The sequence below is a fragment of the Miniopterus natalensis genome, chromosome 2 (assembly GCF_054644295.1).
Source record: "Miniopterus natalensis isolate mMinNat1 chromosome 2, mMinNat1.hap1, whole genome shotgun sequence".
In the NCBI taxonomy this organism is placed as follows: domain Eukaryota; kingdom Metazoa; phylum Chordata; class Mammalia; order Chiroptera; family Miniopteridae; genus Miniopterus; species Miniopterus natalensis.
Genome location: NC_142082.1, coordinates 156391132 through 156406049, shown reverse-complemented (window position 1 = coordinate 156406049; position 14918 = coordinate 156391132). Strand labels below are relative to the sequence as shown.

The window sequence follows — 14918 nt, the reverse complement described above, 5'->3', positions numbered from 1 at the left end:
AACATCAATGATGAGAGAGTCACTCATCGGCTGCCTCCTGCATGCCCCCGACTGGGGATCAAGCCCGCAACCTGGGCATGTGCCCTGGGAATCAAACCCCGATCTCCTGGATCCTAGGTGGAAGCTCAACCGCTGAGCCATGCCCGGCCGAGCTAACTTTCTGATTTGTACATAAGGATGCCCTACATGCAGTTTCTCAAAGTAATGCACTCTTTGGTGACTTCAGAATTTTATCAACCACACCAATTGTCCATTATTTGAGAAAATTCCTACAATTCTGGAAACTGAAAATATCAGCTGTTAACCTGAGTTCAAAGAGAAATTACCTAAGAATGCTAAATTTCAAAAATTAGGTGATACAGTTGAATCAAGTTGAAAAATAAACAATATTGCCTGGCTCGGAGTGGCTCAGCGGTTGAGCATCTACCTAGGATCTGGGAGACAACAGTTCGATTCCTGATCAGGGCACATGCCTGGGTTGGGGACTCGATCAGGGGCGTGCAGGAGGCAGGCAATCAGTGACGACTCTCTCATCATTGATGTTTCTATCTCTCTCTCTTCCTCTCCCTTCCTTTCTCTGAAATCAATAAAGATATATATTTTTTAAAAAAAACTTAAAAAAAAGTAAGCAATATTAATTAACTAAAGGTGTGTGATCTGTTTTGAGTAGGTATGAAATGAAGTTCTAAGATAAAAATAATCATTGGCATGAAAGAAACAAATTTTATAAACAATTTTAACAATTCCTTTTTCTACATTTCCTTTCCAAAGATAAACAGTAACTATTTATAAAATGATACTTTCTCCTGCATAATTAATGTGTCTGTTTCCGATGCCCCATGTTCCCTGATGACTTCAAGTCAGGATGTTTCATACAATATGCTGTGGAAGAATCTGGAAGGCCACCGTGACTGGATCGCAAAATGACAAGAAATATTGACGAAAACAGGGCATATTAAAAAACAGCAATTTCCTAACTCAAAACAGATGCTTGGGTAACCATTTGCTCTGAAATAGGGAAGCCTATAGCAGGCTGGTGCGGCTTGGTTGAGAGCGCCTGGGCCCGTAGTAGCCAGCATCCTGATTCTACTCCCCACTTACCATTGCACCTCTGCACTGGCCACAACACTTCAACTTTCAAAGACTATCTCTGCATTGCAACTGTATCAGAAAGTGCATGGTTTTGTTCTACAATATGTGCATTTTCTTACTTTATTTGGAAAGTGTTAGGTGCTCTTATGTTTGAGATCCCCAGAAGCTAATAAGGAGGTATGAAGAGGAGAATCACAGATTTGGAGTGTCACGTTCTGGGATCTGTAAGGCAGGGGGAAGGGGGAGAAATAGCTGATCTTTCTGAAAGGAAGATGACTCTGGAGTCCACAAAAAGATTCCCTAGGATGCCTCAGTCATAAGGCATCTCATTGCTGGGCCCTATTTGAAAACTGCATTAAATGACCACTTCAAAATGGGGCCAGGGATGCAATATGAAAACTATCCACGAGAGACCCGAAAGGCAATTTGAAAAGTCATAAATGGAGTAAATCAAGCAAGAGATTAAAAAACAGGTCAAAAGCAAAGATGGTCCTATAAAATCCACCATTTTCTCCCCCAAATTATTGATTTCATTTTCATTCGCCTCATCACATATGCACTATGACTAAACCACCACTAGAACATGTTTTGCTAGGTAAATACATGAGTGTAGTATGTCAATATGTCCCCCAACTAAAATCTAATACATAGAAACCTACATTAACAAATAAAGACATAATTTACTTTGTGAATTCTTTACTTTGCAAAAAAACTATTCTACGTATAAAAGTATAAAGAGTGCACCCCCCTCCCAGGAGCAGGCCAACGACTTGCCCTTGCCCCTCTCCTTCCCCCACAGGCACCCATCTCCTAAATCCTAAGGGTCCACGTGAGACTTGAACCAGGGGAGCAATGGGCAGTAGCAACTCATGGTTGACCCCCAGAGCCTGTCTCCAAGGCCCCTTTTCTCTGACTCTCCAGTGAGATAAAAGCAGCCCTGCCTAGACTCTCTCCTATTGCTTTTTCTATCCTAGGCCCTTTCTTATTTCACTGTCCCCAGCTTTAATAAACATACTCTCAGGGGGGAAACAATTTTTTTTTGAATGAAAATAAAAAGTATAATGACCTTTTGGGAAAAACTGTATTCATCTATACCCTTTGAGGAATTTATTTACTGTACAAGGGGACCCTTAGAGACAGAGGATCAAGTATGAGCCCCTTTCATCTCATTCTTTCAAGAACCCATAACTCAATATCTAAGTTCCCCAAAATATATGAGAGCTTAGTCTTCACAGGCTAACACAGCAGACTGGCTTCAAGGTGGTAGAGGACATTATCTGTAAGGGGCCAGGAATCGTATGGACAAATAAAACTCACAGACTTATTTTAGTAAGGAAATTACTATGATCTAATATGTTTAAAAAAAATTAAAAACCCTGAGAGCACAGACCTCACCTTGACCGTTTCCTCGGATTTCCAATGCCCAGCACAGTCCCTGGGGCACAGTTAAGAGGTGGGCATGTGCGAGCATAAAATCGATGAGTCAAGCTGCGTTCCCTCCCTGAGCTCTGCCAGGAGGTGAGTTCACTGGGACACGCTGTGCCCGCATGGCCATGGGCAGTGACCGAAGCAGGCACTGGGGGCGCAGAGCCAGGCCTGAAGACAGAGGCCCAAACCTCCAGGGCTGGGCAGGGGGTAGGTAATGAGTTATAGAGAAAATAATACCTTACATTGGTATTTTCGTGATAGTCAAAGTAACTCTACAAGATTCTTTCTCACCGCTGCTGGAAAATGTTTGCGGCTTAAAGAGAAAAATCACGAGTTTAACTTTTTCCACAAGTGAAGCGAGGGTGACACTTCTGATACCATCAGATACACCTTTAGGTGAGTACTCACAAAGTCACAAATTCAATTCACCTAAATTACTTCCCAAGACAATGTTAACGACTTGTGAAATACTACAGGCACTTAACTGCCAGGTAGTTTTAGATGTGACAAATGTCCTAGACTGCTCCCCAGATTATGTTTCCCCCTAAGAGTGGAATTTTAAATGCGCAGCAGCATTTCCAACTGCTGTAGGACCCAAGCCGTGAGAAGCCCCCCCCCCAGGTCAAGGAGAAAGGCGCCCCTCAGCGGCGCCGCTTCCCCCCCTCCCCGGCCCCCCACTCACCTTCAGGGCGCCCAGGACCGAGTCCCCCGCGGCTCCTCCGGGTCCTTCCCGGCCCCCGTTACTGCAGTCCTGGAAAAAGAATGAGACCCATTAGGCGAGGCCAGGAGGGCGGCGGGGCCCGGGGTGACCGGTGCCACTCACCATCACAGCGCCGGGCCGCGGCGCGCAGGCAGGGAGCGGAGGGGCCCCGCACAGCCCGGGCGCCCCGAGCGCGCGCCGCCCTCCGCGTGCGCCCCGCCGCGCTCGGGGCTGCTCCCCTCCCCGCCCCGCTGGCTCAGGGCCGGCTGCCCGGGACCCAGGCTCGCCGGCGAAGAACAGGAAGGCGGCGGTCGCCCTTACATCCGAGGAGATGTCTAGGCTAGGGGTTTTAAGCCATTTATAGAAAAAAATCTCCGTGGCGCGCTCGGCCTCGTGGCCTTGTCAACCCCGGCGCACAATAGCCCGGAGAAGGGACCCGGAGGGAAGAGAGAAGGGACCGGGGCCGGGAAGGGACCGGGGGAGGCCGGCCCCGCTCAGCCCGCAGGTCCTCGGATGCAGCCGCGGGGACACCCAACCCCACGCGCTAAGGGCAAATCCTCGTGGAACTGGGGGTGATTTAAAAGACACTTGGGGACACACTGGAAGGAAGGCGAATTGCGAAAAGATGCAGACCCTTAAAACAAGGAATGAATAAATGAGTAAAATAAAAACAGCCGAATCTGCTAAGTAACTACGGGAGAGACGGAGAAAGGGACCCGAGGAGGCAGGAGGCTGCGGGCAGGTCCGGGGGGCGAGGGCACGCAGGAGGCGGCCGTCAGCCCCGCGGCCGGAAACCCGCTCCCGCCTCCGCGCCTGAAGCCGCTTCCCCCCAACCTCGGCCCGGGGTGCGCGCGCGGGGAGGGTCGCGGCCGCGCGGGGCCCCGACTAGGCCGGGGGCCTCTCCGGGGCGGGTTCGCCGGCTGGGACCTGCATTTGGCGCGGGGCTCGGCGCGGCGGACCCGCGGCGCAGGTGGAGCAGGAGGTTGCGGGCGAGGAGTGGGCCGGGCCCGCGCTTCCAGGACCCGCGTCTATCCCGCCCCCTCCCGCCCGCGCCGGGCTCTTGGTACCTGGGGGGCGAGGGCCGAGGCGGCGCGGGGCAGGCTGGCCATGCGGAGCCTGCGGGAGCGCGGGGCTGCGGGCTGCGGGCAGAGCGCGGCGGGAGGCGGGAGGCGGAGGCGGGGGCGAGCGGCGCAGCCCAGCTCGGGCGCACGGACCGCGCGGCGCCGGCTGCCACCCGGGCCCCGCGCGAGGGCGAGGGCGAGGGCGAGCCGCACGGAGCCGCGCAGCCCCTGCAGCATCCCTGAAGGAGGAGCCTCCGCCCGGCTGGTCCCTCTCAGTCGGGAGAACCAAAGCCCCGAGTCCCTGCCACCGGGTGTCCCTGGCTGGGGTAGAAGAGCCCTTGCCACCGGAGCGCCTTTCCGCCTGCAGGCACCTTGCCAGCATCTTCATTTACTAAATGACCCCTGGGACCGCCCCTCGGCCAAGGCGAAGGCAACCTCGGGAAATGTACGTACACAGGGCGCATTTTCCATCCGCAAACCAACAAAAGGCAGCGCCGCCCCCCGGGGGTTTGCAGCCCGCTGGGCAGGGTGCCGGGCTCTTACCTGCACCGACCCCCTGGGGCCAACTAAGTCGCATTTGTAACTACGGGTGTTGCGGGGCCGCCAGGTTCATCTTCCCTAAGAGCTGTTTGTATCCAAAGACCTCGATGCTGCTTGGATCCACCTAATCATCATTTCCAGGCAAAATAAACCAGCAGGGGCTCCCAATGAAACTGTTTTGACGTTTTCTGATACAGGCCTGTGATAGCAATGTTTAGAAAGAGGGGCTGGGGAAGCGATGCTTGAAATATACAGCAGGAAGGGAAAGAGAACTGGAAGACTGTGGCACCTATGGTCTCCTCCGATGTGTTCTCCCGGGCTACAGGGCAGTGTCAGCCTCAATTAGGAGCCTTCAGAAAGGCTTTTAAATCAATAGGATGTGGTGACTCGGTTGGGCTGACTTCAGCTGGGAAAGGGAGGAGAGTGGTTTATTTTGGGTGAAAGAGATGAAATCCTGCCTGGTTTTAGAAATTGGTTTTCTACAGCCCTAAAGATAATAGAGCTGTAATCTTATCAGAAAACAACATTCCTTCTCCCCCTTACACAAGGCACAGAAAAGCCTCAGTTCCTGGGGTGGGGTCCCAAGCTCCAAAGACCTCCCGGCCCAGGCAGGTCCCCTCATCGAAAGAGTGTGGCTGGAAACCTGGAGTCTCTTCTTGAAGACTTAGATCAACTCTAGAGTGGCCAGTTTGGGACTCCTGCCCAAAGCCTAAGAAAAAGAAACCCTCGGTTGAAGAATGTAAACAACTTAATTGCATTCAAAAGATTGATTTAAATGTCTCCACCAGACACTCGTTCAGAGCCTGTTACTGTCTGAAAGGTGGTCAGGACACAGCTTCAGCTTTCTTGCTACGTTCAAGGTTACCTGTACATCTGCCCTTTTCAGCCAGGAAAGCATACACGGGGCAGGAATGGTGTTAGGAAAGAATGAGCACACTGCCACGGCGCCCTTTCCTCCCCTTCAGAGCCGAGTCTGTGGGAGCGCCCCTGCATTAACTGCTCCCCCTCAAGTGACTGCAGTTTAACTTTTGTCCAATTATGCCACTTAAACAAGGTTCCTATTAGCCTTCATTTTGCTCAACACAATGGTCTTGCTCACCGGTGCATTTTCATGGCTGTATCTATAGGCTGATGACTCCTAAATACTCTATATATTTTCACTCTACCTCTTCCCTGAGCAGTAAGTACCTAACAGTAAAACATATATATATAAAATAAAACATATACATATAATATTTTGGCATGTTACATGTGTGAAGGCACTGGCCTAGGTGCTGGGGATGCAATGTGAGCCTATGGCCATCCCATTAGCATGAATTGCCTCCAGCCAAATAGAGAAATGTTACTTATGTTAAAAAGTGTTAGCTAATCTCACAAAGGCAAAATTGCAAATGTAACAAGTGCCACCCATGCTTTAAGAGCCTCTAATAATGGAAAATAACAGACTCCAGAAGGCGTGGAGAGACTTTCCAGCAAGGGATTCTTAAGCAGAGATCTAGCGGATTAAAAAAAAAAAAAAGTATTATGGAAAAAAGGGGTGAGGAAGGCCCAGAATGAAAACGAGCTCCAGGCCAAAAGGCATCTCTGAGAAGGGAGGGGAACGTGGTGGCTGCAAGGGCTCAAAAGAGAGCCAGGACTGGGGTACAGACAGGCAGAGGGTGCTCGGTCCAGGGTGAGGCTGGGCGGGTAGGCACAGGGCCACTCAGCAGTGCCGTATGGGAGAGGTAAAGGACAAGTTTCCCCTCAACAAGGTAAAAGCACGACTGTCCTACGAGACTCGACTCGGGGTGGTGAGTGCACAATGCAGTGTGCAGATGACGTTTCCCTTGAGCTGTATACACTTGAGACCTGTATGCTTTTATTAGCCAATGTTGCCCCAATAAATTCAATTTAAAAAATAAACTTGTATTATAGAGTGGTTTGTAAAACTCATTGAGTGAAGTCATTACCAGGCAGATGTTAAAACTGATTAAAAGAACAGACGCGTTTCTGGGTGAGGAACAGTGAAATGAAATTTTTATTTTCCCCCTTCCTCCACCTCCCTCCACCCCCCTGTACATCGGTCTCCCCACTATCTCCCCGGCAATCGCCTCACTGTTGTCTGTGTCCATGGGTTTTTTTCTCTTTTTTTTCCTTTTTAGCTCAATCCACCACCACCCCTTTGCTAATGGACTTAAAACCGGCTTCTTCCATAGCAGGGGAGAGAGGTTAATTGAACTTCAGAATTGCACGTCTGCGACAAGAATTATTTTGCGCTTTTATCAGTTATCTGTAAAACTACTCAAAAACAATAAAACAATGTCAAAATATAAGGAAGGGGCCCATGGAATCTTAAAAACAAGGGAAAACGTTGAGAAACAAACACATAGATACAGAGAACAAATTCATGGTTGCCAGAGGGGAGGGGTGCTGGGAGGATCGGTTAAAAAAGGTCAAAGGGATCCAAAGTACAAATTGCCATTTATAAAAATAGTAACAGGGACCTAAAGCACAGTTTAGGGAATATAGGCAATAATATTGTAATAACTATACATGGCGTCAGGTGGGTACTAGGCTTATCAGGTTGATCACTTTATAAGGTGTACAAATGTCTGATCGTGCCTGGACAGCATGGCACAGCAGCTGAGCATCGACCTAGGATCCAGGCGATCGGGGTTCGATTCCCGGTCAGGGCACATGCCCGGGTTGCAGGCTTGACCCCCAGTTGGGGGGGTGCCCGAGGAGGCAGCCGATCAATGACTCTCATCATTGATGTTTCTCTCGCTCTCCCTCTCTCTGCCTTCCTCTCTCTGAAATCGATAAAGACATATTTAAATAAAAATAAATGTTTAATCACTATGTTGTACACCTGAAACTAATATTATATGTCAACTGTAATCGGAAAATAATTTTTTAAAACAAGAAAAACCACTGAAAAGTTAGGATTAGTTAGGGAATGGAGGCAGGGGGTTGAAAGGATGAAAGTGCACTCTGGTTGCAGTTTGGGGGTTTGGAGGGGACCTGGGTGGAGAGAAATGGGTTTATGAGGAAGCTATTACAAAACCGTGTGAGATGATCCTATTAATAGGATGGACTTGACAGGTGGTGGGTGATACAGATGCAGAGAGGCAGTCAGATTTCAACAATCTTTAGATGGAACGGATATGAGAAGGAATATGGGGGAGAGAGGTGCCAAGGAGGGCTCCTTGGGTTCTGGCTTGCCCTACTGGTTGGTGATACTCACTGAGAAAAATGGAACATCGTAAAATAATGGGGGGATGAGCAGGAGCCTGACTGGGGACACATTGAGTTTTGAGGTGTCTCTGAGACTGGCTGTTAGTTCAAACAAAAGGTCTGGATTAGAGGTAAACATTTGATGAATCGCTGGGATGTAGGTAAAAGCTGAAGCCGTGGATGTGAATGAGAATGTCTTACCTGTGTCTCAGTTTTCTTACCTGGAAAATGGAGCAACAGCACCTTGTCTGGTGAGTCTTGCTCCCTCAGTAAGTTAGGTAATGATTATCTACTCCAGTTAGCAAACATTTTCTTAAAGAGCCAAATAGTAAATATTTTAGGCACTGAGGACCATGTGGTCTCTGCTGCAGCTATTCAGTTCTGTTTCTGTATCACAAAAGCAGCCATAGACAACACGTAAAAGCACGGGCATGGCTGTGTTCACATAAACGGGACAGAGTGGGTTTAGCCTATGGTCTATAAGTTGCTGACCCCTACTTTACGCAGTTGCCCTACCTAGAAACATGAGGGGCATCCTTCACAGACAACCAAGTGATCATCAAGTGATATGTTCTAGCTCCAAATATCCTGACAGTTGCCATTTCTCCAGCCATGTCACCGCTATCCTGGTACCAAATAGCTTCCAAGTAGCCTCTCTGCCTTCCAGCTTTGCTTCTTCTTAGGCCATTCTTAGCATGGAGACCAGAGAAATTGTGTCAAAATGGAAACCAAACATGTCTCTCTCTTGGCTGAGAAATTGTTAAGACTTTACATGACACTATGACAAAATATTTTCACAAGCTCCCTTAGCCATCCCAAGTTCCGGCTCCTAAGCCCTGCCTCTCCGGCTCACCCTCTCCTCGGCCACACATTTAACTGACTTGGGTCCTTCTTTCAGACCACCTGCCTGATACACTCCCCCGCCACCGCCTGGCTCTCTCGTCCGTTCTTGGCTTAGAGGGGAACTTCCTTGGGGAGGCATCACAGAACCCTATCTAGGCCACAGTGGGTCCCTCTGTTATTTATTGTCACAGAATTCTTTCTACTTTGACATCATTGTCATACTTTATTCTGATTATTTGATTAATGTTGCTCTAACTTTTGCGATGGGTGGGAAATTGTGTCTATTTTCACCTAGCAGTGCCCCCTTAGCCTACGCTAGGCACACAGTTGAGATTTAAAAGGTATCTGTGGAATTGCAACTTTCTGATTTTTTTAAAGTATGCATTTAATATACTTCCCAATTTCATCTGCCCGAGCCTACAATGTAACAGACTAAAAATGCCCTCAGAGCCTGCTCTACCCCTGGATACAAGCTTATTCCTCCACCTGCTCTCCCTCCATCTGAACCTTCTCCTTCCTTTTCCTCTGTTCCCTGCCTCCCCCTGTCCCTTCTCTCCCCTTTTCCAGCCGTAGTAGGAGCTTTCGGCGTATTATGACTGTGAAAGGATTGGACCATGCTTGCCAATAGAACCTCCTGCCACGACGGAAATGTCCTGCGCTTGCACGGGTAACCACAAAGCCACCTGCAACGACTGAGCACTTGAAATGTGGTTAGTGTCACTTAAAAACGGAATTTTTACTTTTGCTTAATTTTAACAAATTTGCATTTAAATCTAAATAGTCACAGGAGGCTATGGTCTTAGTGCAGTTTTGGGCATTGTCCTATGTTTGATCATAGATGAGGGTTGGCATCCTGGCTCTATAATTTATCAGCTCTATGACTTTTGGCAAATTACTAACCTCTTTCGAGTCTCATATTTAAAACCAGGGTAAGTAATAAAAAATATGTATAAAGCACTCAGCAGTACTTACCATCTTGTAATTGCTCCATAAATGTTAGCTATTATTATATTTCTATTTTTTCATTTTTTTAACATCACAATTGCCTGGCTGGTGTGGCTCAGTGGTTGAGCATCATGAACCAAGAGGTCACTGGTTCGATTACCAGTTAGGGCACATGCCCAGGTTGTAGGATCGATCCCCAGAAGGGGGGTGCAGGAGGCAGCCAATCAATGATATTCTCTCTCGTCGATGTTTCTATCTCCCCATTGCTCTCCCTCTCTCTAAAAAATCAATAAAAACATTTTTTTAAAAATTGATTGTTTTTCACTTATATGTATGTAGCCCTTGGACTAGATCATATTAATGATCAAAACAATATTTTGAGGAAAAACCTTTAAAATATACATCTGGCATTTCCAGGGTTTGTTTTTAAAAATGTGAAGTTTATATTAAAAAGAGGAGAAGGGCACAGTTCGGTTCATAAAACAAACTGCATGCCTGTTTTACATGCTTTCTACTTGGCATTGGGAAGACAAAGGTGGCTCAGACACAGCTTCTACTGCCCTGAGAAACCTCTATCTTGTGTCTTAGAAAGGTGAGCCATAAAGAAATCTTGACAAAAGAATTCTCAGTTGGGCTTAGTACAGCGATTTTTAACCTTTTTCATCTCATGGAACACATAAACTAATTACTAAAATTCTGCAGCACACCAAAAAAATATATAGTTTTTGCCAATCTAACAACAACAAAAAAAAGAGTAGAATTTTGATTAATTATTGTGTTGGATGTCATTTTTTAATTTGACAATTTAAGGGAAAAGGGGTCAGTGCCCCTGACTAAACAGTCAGGTGTTGCATTTTAAAAATTCTTGCAGCACCCTGGTTGAAAATTGCTGGCTTAGTAAAGTGAGCAATTCTTTTTAGTATGTATACAGTTACTTTATCAGTTTCCTAGGGCCACTGTAACAACGTATCATGAACTGGGTTGCTTAAGACCACAGAAAGTTATTGTCTTGCAGTTTTAGAGGCTAGATGTGGGCAGGGCCATGCTCCCGCTGAAACCTGTAGAGCAGAATCCTCTCTTGCCTTTCTCAGCTTCTGGAAACCCCAGATGATCCTTGGCTGGTGGTAGCTGCAGCATGCTTTCAATCTCTGAAGGGAGATCACAGCTGTCCCCCTTTGAGTGTCTCGTTTCCCTTTTCTCTTTTCTTTTCTTTTTTAAAATATGTCTTTATTGATTTCAGAGAGAGGAAAGGAGAGGGAGAGAGAGAGAAAAACATTGATGTGAGAGTGAAACACCGATTGGCCGGCTGCCTTCTGCATGCCCCCTACTGGGGATCGAGCCCCAAACCCAGGCATGTGCCCTTACAGGGAATCAAACTGGCAACCTTTCAGTGCACAGGATGATGCCCAACCAACTGAGCCACACCGGCCAGGGCCAAGTGTTCATTTTAAAAACTTTTTCTAAACCAGTCACTTTCCAACTCAAAACCAGAATATCTGCCAGTGGTTCAGCAGTTATGATATTCTGGGCATTTTGGGTACACATTTCTTATCTAATACTCAAAAAAGCCCTGTCTACCCCCACTGCACACCATGGGTTCTATTTTTGTAGATATTCAGAGAGGTGGGCTAAATTTCCCAAGGTCAAACAGCTGTTGGTCAAGCCAGACCACAAGGCTGGTAATCTTGCCTACAATTCCACTGGCTCCAAATTTTATGATTCCTCACCCCATCAGTAAAAATTTGAACATGTGTGGCATATTTTATTTTCCAAAGATCTGAGTATATTTTCCAAAGATAGCTGCAACCTTCTCTCTCATTGCATATGCTCTTCTGCTCAACCCCATCATGGGTTGGAGTTTATTTGCCCCACCTTGTGAATTTAGGTGGATCCTGTGACTCTTTGATGAACAGGACATAGTGAAGTGTAGAGGTGATGCTATACCAAGTCTAGACGTACGCTTTTAACTGGCCTGGCAGCTTTTGCTTTCTTCCTCTTGAAGGCTCTTGGGACTTCTCCATTCGGGACCCTGCCACGGAGCTGTAAGAAGCCCAAGCCCCAGGAAGAGGCCATGTGCAGGCTCACTAGTCAACAGTCCCAGATAAGCTCCCAGCCAGCATCCAGCATCAACTGCCAACCTGTGAATTGTGTGCCTTGGACATTCGGTCCAGTTAAGCCTTCAGGTGACTGAAACCACATGATAGACCCAGACGAAAACTACCCAGCTGAGCCCAGACAATCCAGCAGACTGGTTATTCAGCAGTGTTAACCAGAAAAGCATGCAAGCCTAACACATTTATTTAGTTATTTATGAAAATAACCAAATATATCTCATATGCAAAAATAGGAATAAAAAAGATGAGATAAACATGAAATAATTAGCATTTTAAAATATCCTCCTGCCCTAGCTGATTTGGCTCAGTGGTTGGAATGTTGGCCTGTGGACTGAGGGGTCCCAGGTTCAATTCCAGTCAAGGGCATGTACCTGGGTTGCAGGCTTGACCCTCTGCCCTGGTCGGGACATGTGTGGGAAGCAACCAGTTGATGTGTCTCTCTCACATCGATGTCTCTCTCTCACTCTCTCTCCCTCCCCCCTTCCATTCTCTCTGAAAAGCAATGAAAAAAATATCCTTGGGTGAGAATTAAAATATATGTATGTATGTGTGTGTGTGTGTGTGTGTGTATATATATATATTCCTAGTTATAGTTGTTTTCTTATAATGTCCTTGGCTAAAGGTCCAATATACACAATGACCAAGTAATCATAAATGATAGTAGATATAAATACTCTTTACAAAATATGTTTTTATTGATTTTAGAGAGAAAGGAAGAAAGAGGGAGAAAGACAGAAACACCAATGAGAGAGAAACATGGATTGGCTGCCTCCTGCACGCCCCTACCGGGGATGGAGCCAGCAGCCAAGGCATGTGCCCTGACCAGGAATCTAACCTACAACCTCTTGGTACATGGGACACACTCAACCACTGAGCAACACCAGCCAGGCATAGGTATGAATACTTTATAAACAGCTCTATTGATGATACCGAAATCACGTGGCCCACTGTCAGCTCTGACTAAATCATCGATATTTTTATCTCAGGATATGGATAATGAAGACGTTGTAATAAGGAATGGAAAAATATTAGCTCTGTTTTGTTTTTGTTGTTTTCTGCTTTTTATATGACTAATATTTTCCTCATTCTGGTCTTATGCTGTTCATTTTTTTGTGTTTGTTTTGTTTGCAGAAATCCTTTAAAGCCGGTTGTCCCTTTTGGAAGGATTATCAATTAACACTGGCTGACATAATCTGTAAATCTCCTTAGCCAGGCTCCCACAATCACAGTCACAACCTGCTTAGGGAGGGTGACCACACAAGCCTCACAGGGACCCCCTCAGGGCAGCGAGAAAGGCTGCCCTCCCACCCCACAGAGACACTGCTCAGCGTCTGTGACTGTGGCGGCCTGACAGACTGAGCGGAGGGTGCCCGTGTCAACCGTTGTGAGTTAAAGAGAAGTATCATTTAACTTTTCTGCATGTTGTAGAAAACGTAAATATTCGTAATCAATGCTTCTGACACCCCAGTGGTCTCCGTTACACATGCCAGGTGCCCACACTCCACTTTGAAACTACTGGGCAACGCCCTGCCCCCCTCCCTGCCTCCCCCAAGCTCAGTCTGCGGGGTGCTATCTACAAATTCTGGGGCTGCCTGTTGGTCAGAACTTTATCTTGCTCCATCTCTCCCTTCCCGGCCTTCCCCTTGTCCTCATTTGCGCTTCCCTTTCCCTTTGTACACAGAAGAAAATGTCACCCCTGCTAGTGCCTAGGTCACCTCAAGGTATCCTGAAAAGGAGTGACAGCTGGCCAGAGACACAGACAACCAAAAATTCTAGATCGAAAGAGCAGGCGTCTCATGTTTGGAAACAATCCAGCTTATGGTTTTGCTCTTTACAGAAAAACAATCACATATCAGCTTCTGGGAGGGAGAAATTAATCCCAATTAAATGAGGCTTGTTTTTTTAAAATCCAGGGTATTATGTCCTGAAGTGCTTGGAAGAACATTTTGTTTTACACCAGAACATAAGCAGCTGCTCTGCTTTTAAGAGTGCAAGTTAACTTACTTTGAGGAAATTATGTACAGTAGAATATGCAATGTACTCCCTCTAAGAAAAACTAATTGTAATAAGCACATGGTAAATAGGGGACCACGAGAAGTGGCTGACGATTGACGATGCAAAAGTTATGCACCAATGGGAAGTGAGGTATTTTGGAATGCTGTCATCTTCGGGGGAAAGTTAATGAAAATGCTTTTCCTGTGAGGGTAATATATGTTCAAGAAAATATAAAAGACCAGCTTCTCTCAGACACGTCCCTTTTGCTCTATCAGAAGTAAACAGGGGCCTGGCCGGGCGCGGCTCAGCGGTTGAGCATTGACCTAGGACCAAGGAGATGGCGATTCGATTCCCGGTCGGGGCACATGCCCGGGGTGGGCTCGATCTCCAGTCAGGGGCATGCAGGAGGCAGCCGATCAGTGACAACTCTCTCATCATTGATGTTTCTCTCCTTCTCCTTTCCCCTCTCTGAAATCAATAAAGATATATTAAAAAAAAAAAAAGAGCTAACCAGGGCACTTACCACCTCCTCTTTGACATCACTCCCAGTATGGAACAGACACAGAGGGGTGAGAGTCCACCGAGCTTCTCATGGTGAGAATGCCAAGGGCCCGGCCGGGCATGGCTCAGCGGTTGAGCATCAACCTGGGATCCAGGCGATCGGTGTTCAATTCCCGGTCAGGGCACATGCCCGGGTTGCAGGCTCAATCAATGACTCTCTCATCATTGATGTTTCTCTCTCTCTCTCTCTCTCTCTCTCTCCTTTCCTCTCTCTAAAATCAATTAAGATATATTTTTTAAAAAAAGAGAATGCCAAGGGCACACCTCATGTTTGTCACACCCGGCGTGCCTTTCAGAGACCTCAAATACTCAAAAATTAATATGGAGCAATAAGGCATGGAGCCAAGCATGTGTCTGTCACCAGGATGAAATAAGGGCCTGCCATCGTCCAGCTCTGGCGATTTACAGACCCCAGTCAAGGGGATG

At 47.0% G+C, this 14918-nt stretch overlaps 1 protein-coding gene across 2 annotated transcripts in view; it reads right to left on the bottom strand.

Annotated features, from left to right (window-relative positions):
- BCAT1 (branched chain amino acid transaminase 1) overlaps positions 1-14918 on the bottom strand; it is a 94360-nt gene that overhangs the window by 57730 nt on the left and 21712 nt on the right. The window contains exon 2 of one of the 2 annotated variants that reach the window (XM_087814756.1): positions 3203-3271. In XM_087814756.1, the coding sequence (XP_087670882.1) occupies positions 3203-3271 (69 nt within the window). Of the gene's footprint in view, positions 1-2487; positions 2797-3202; positions 3272-14918 lie in introns of those variants that run through there. The other variant, XM_016197388.2, reaches the window with a different exon arrangement.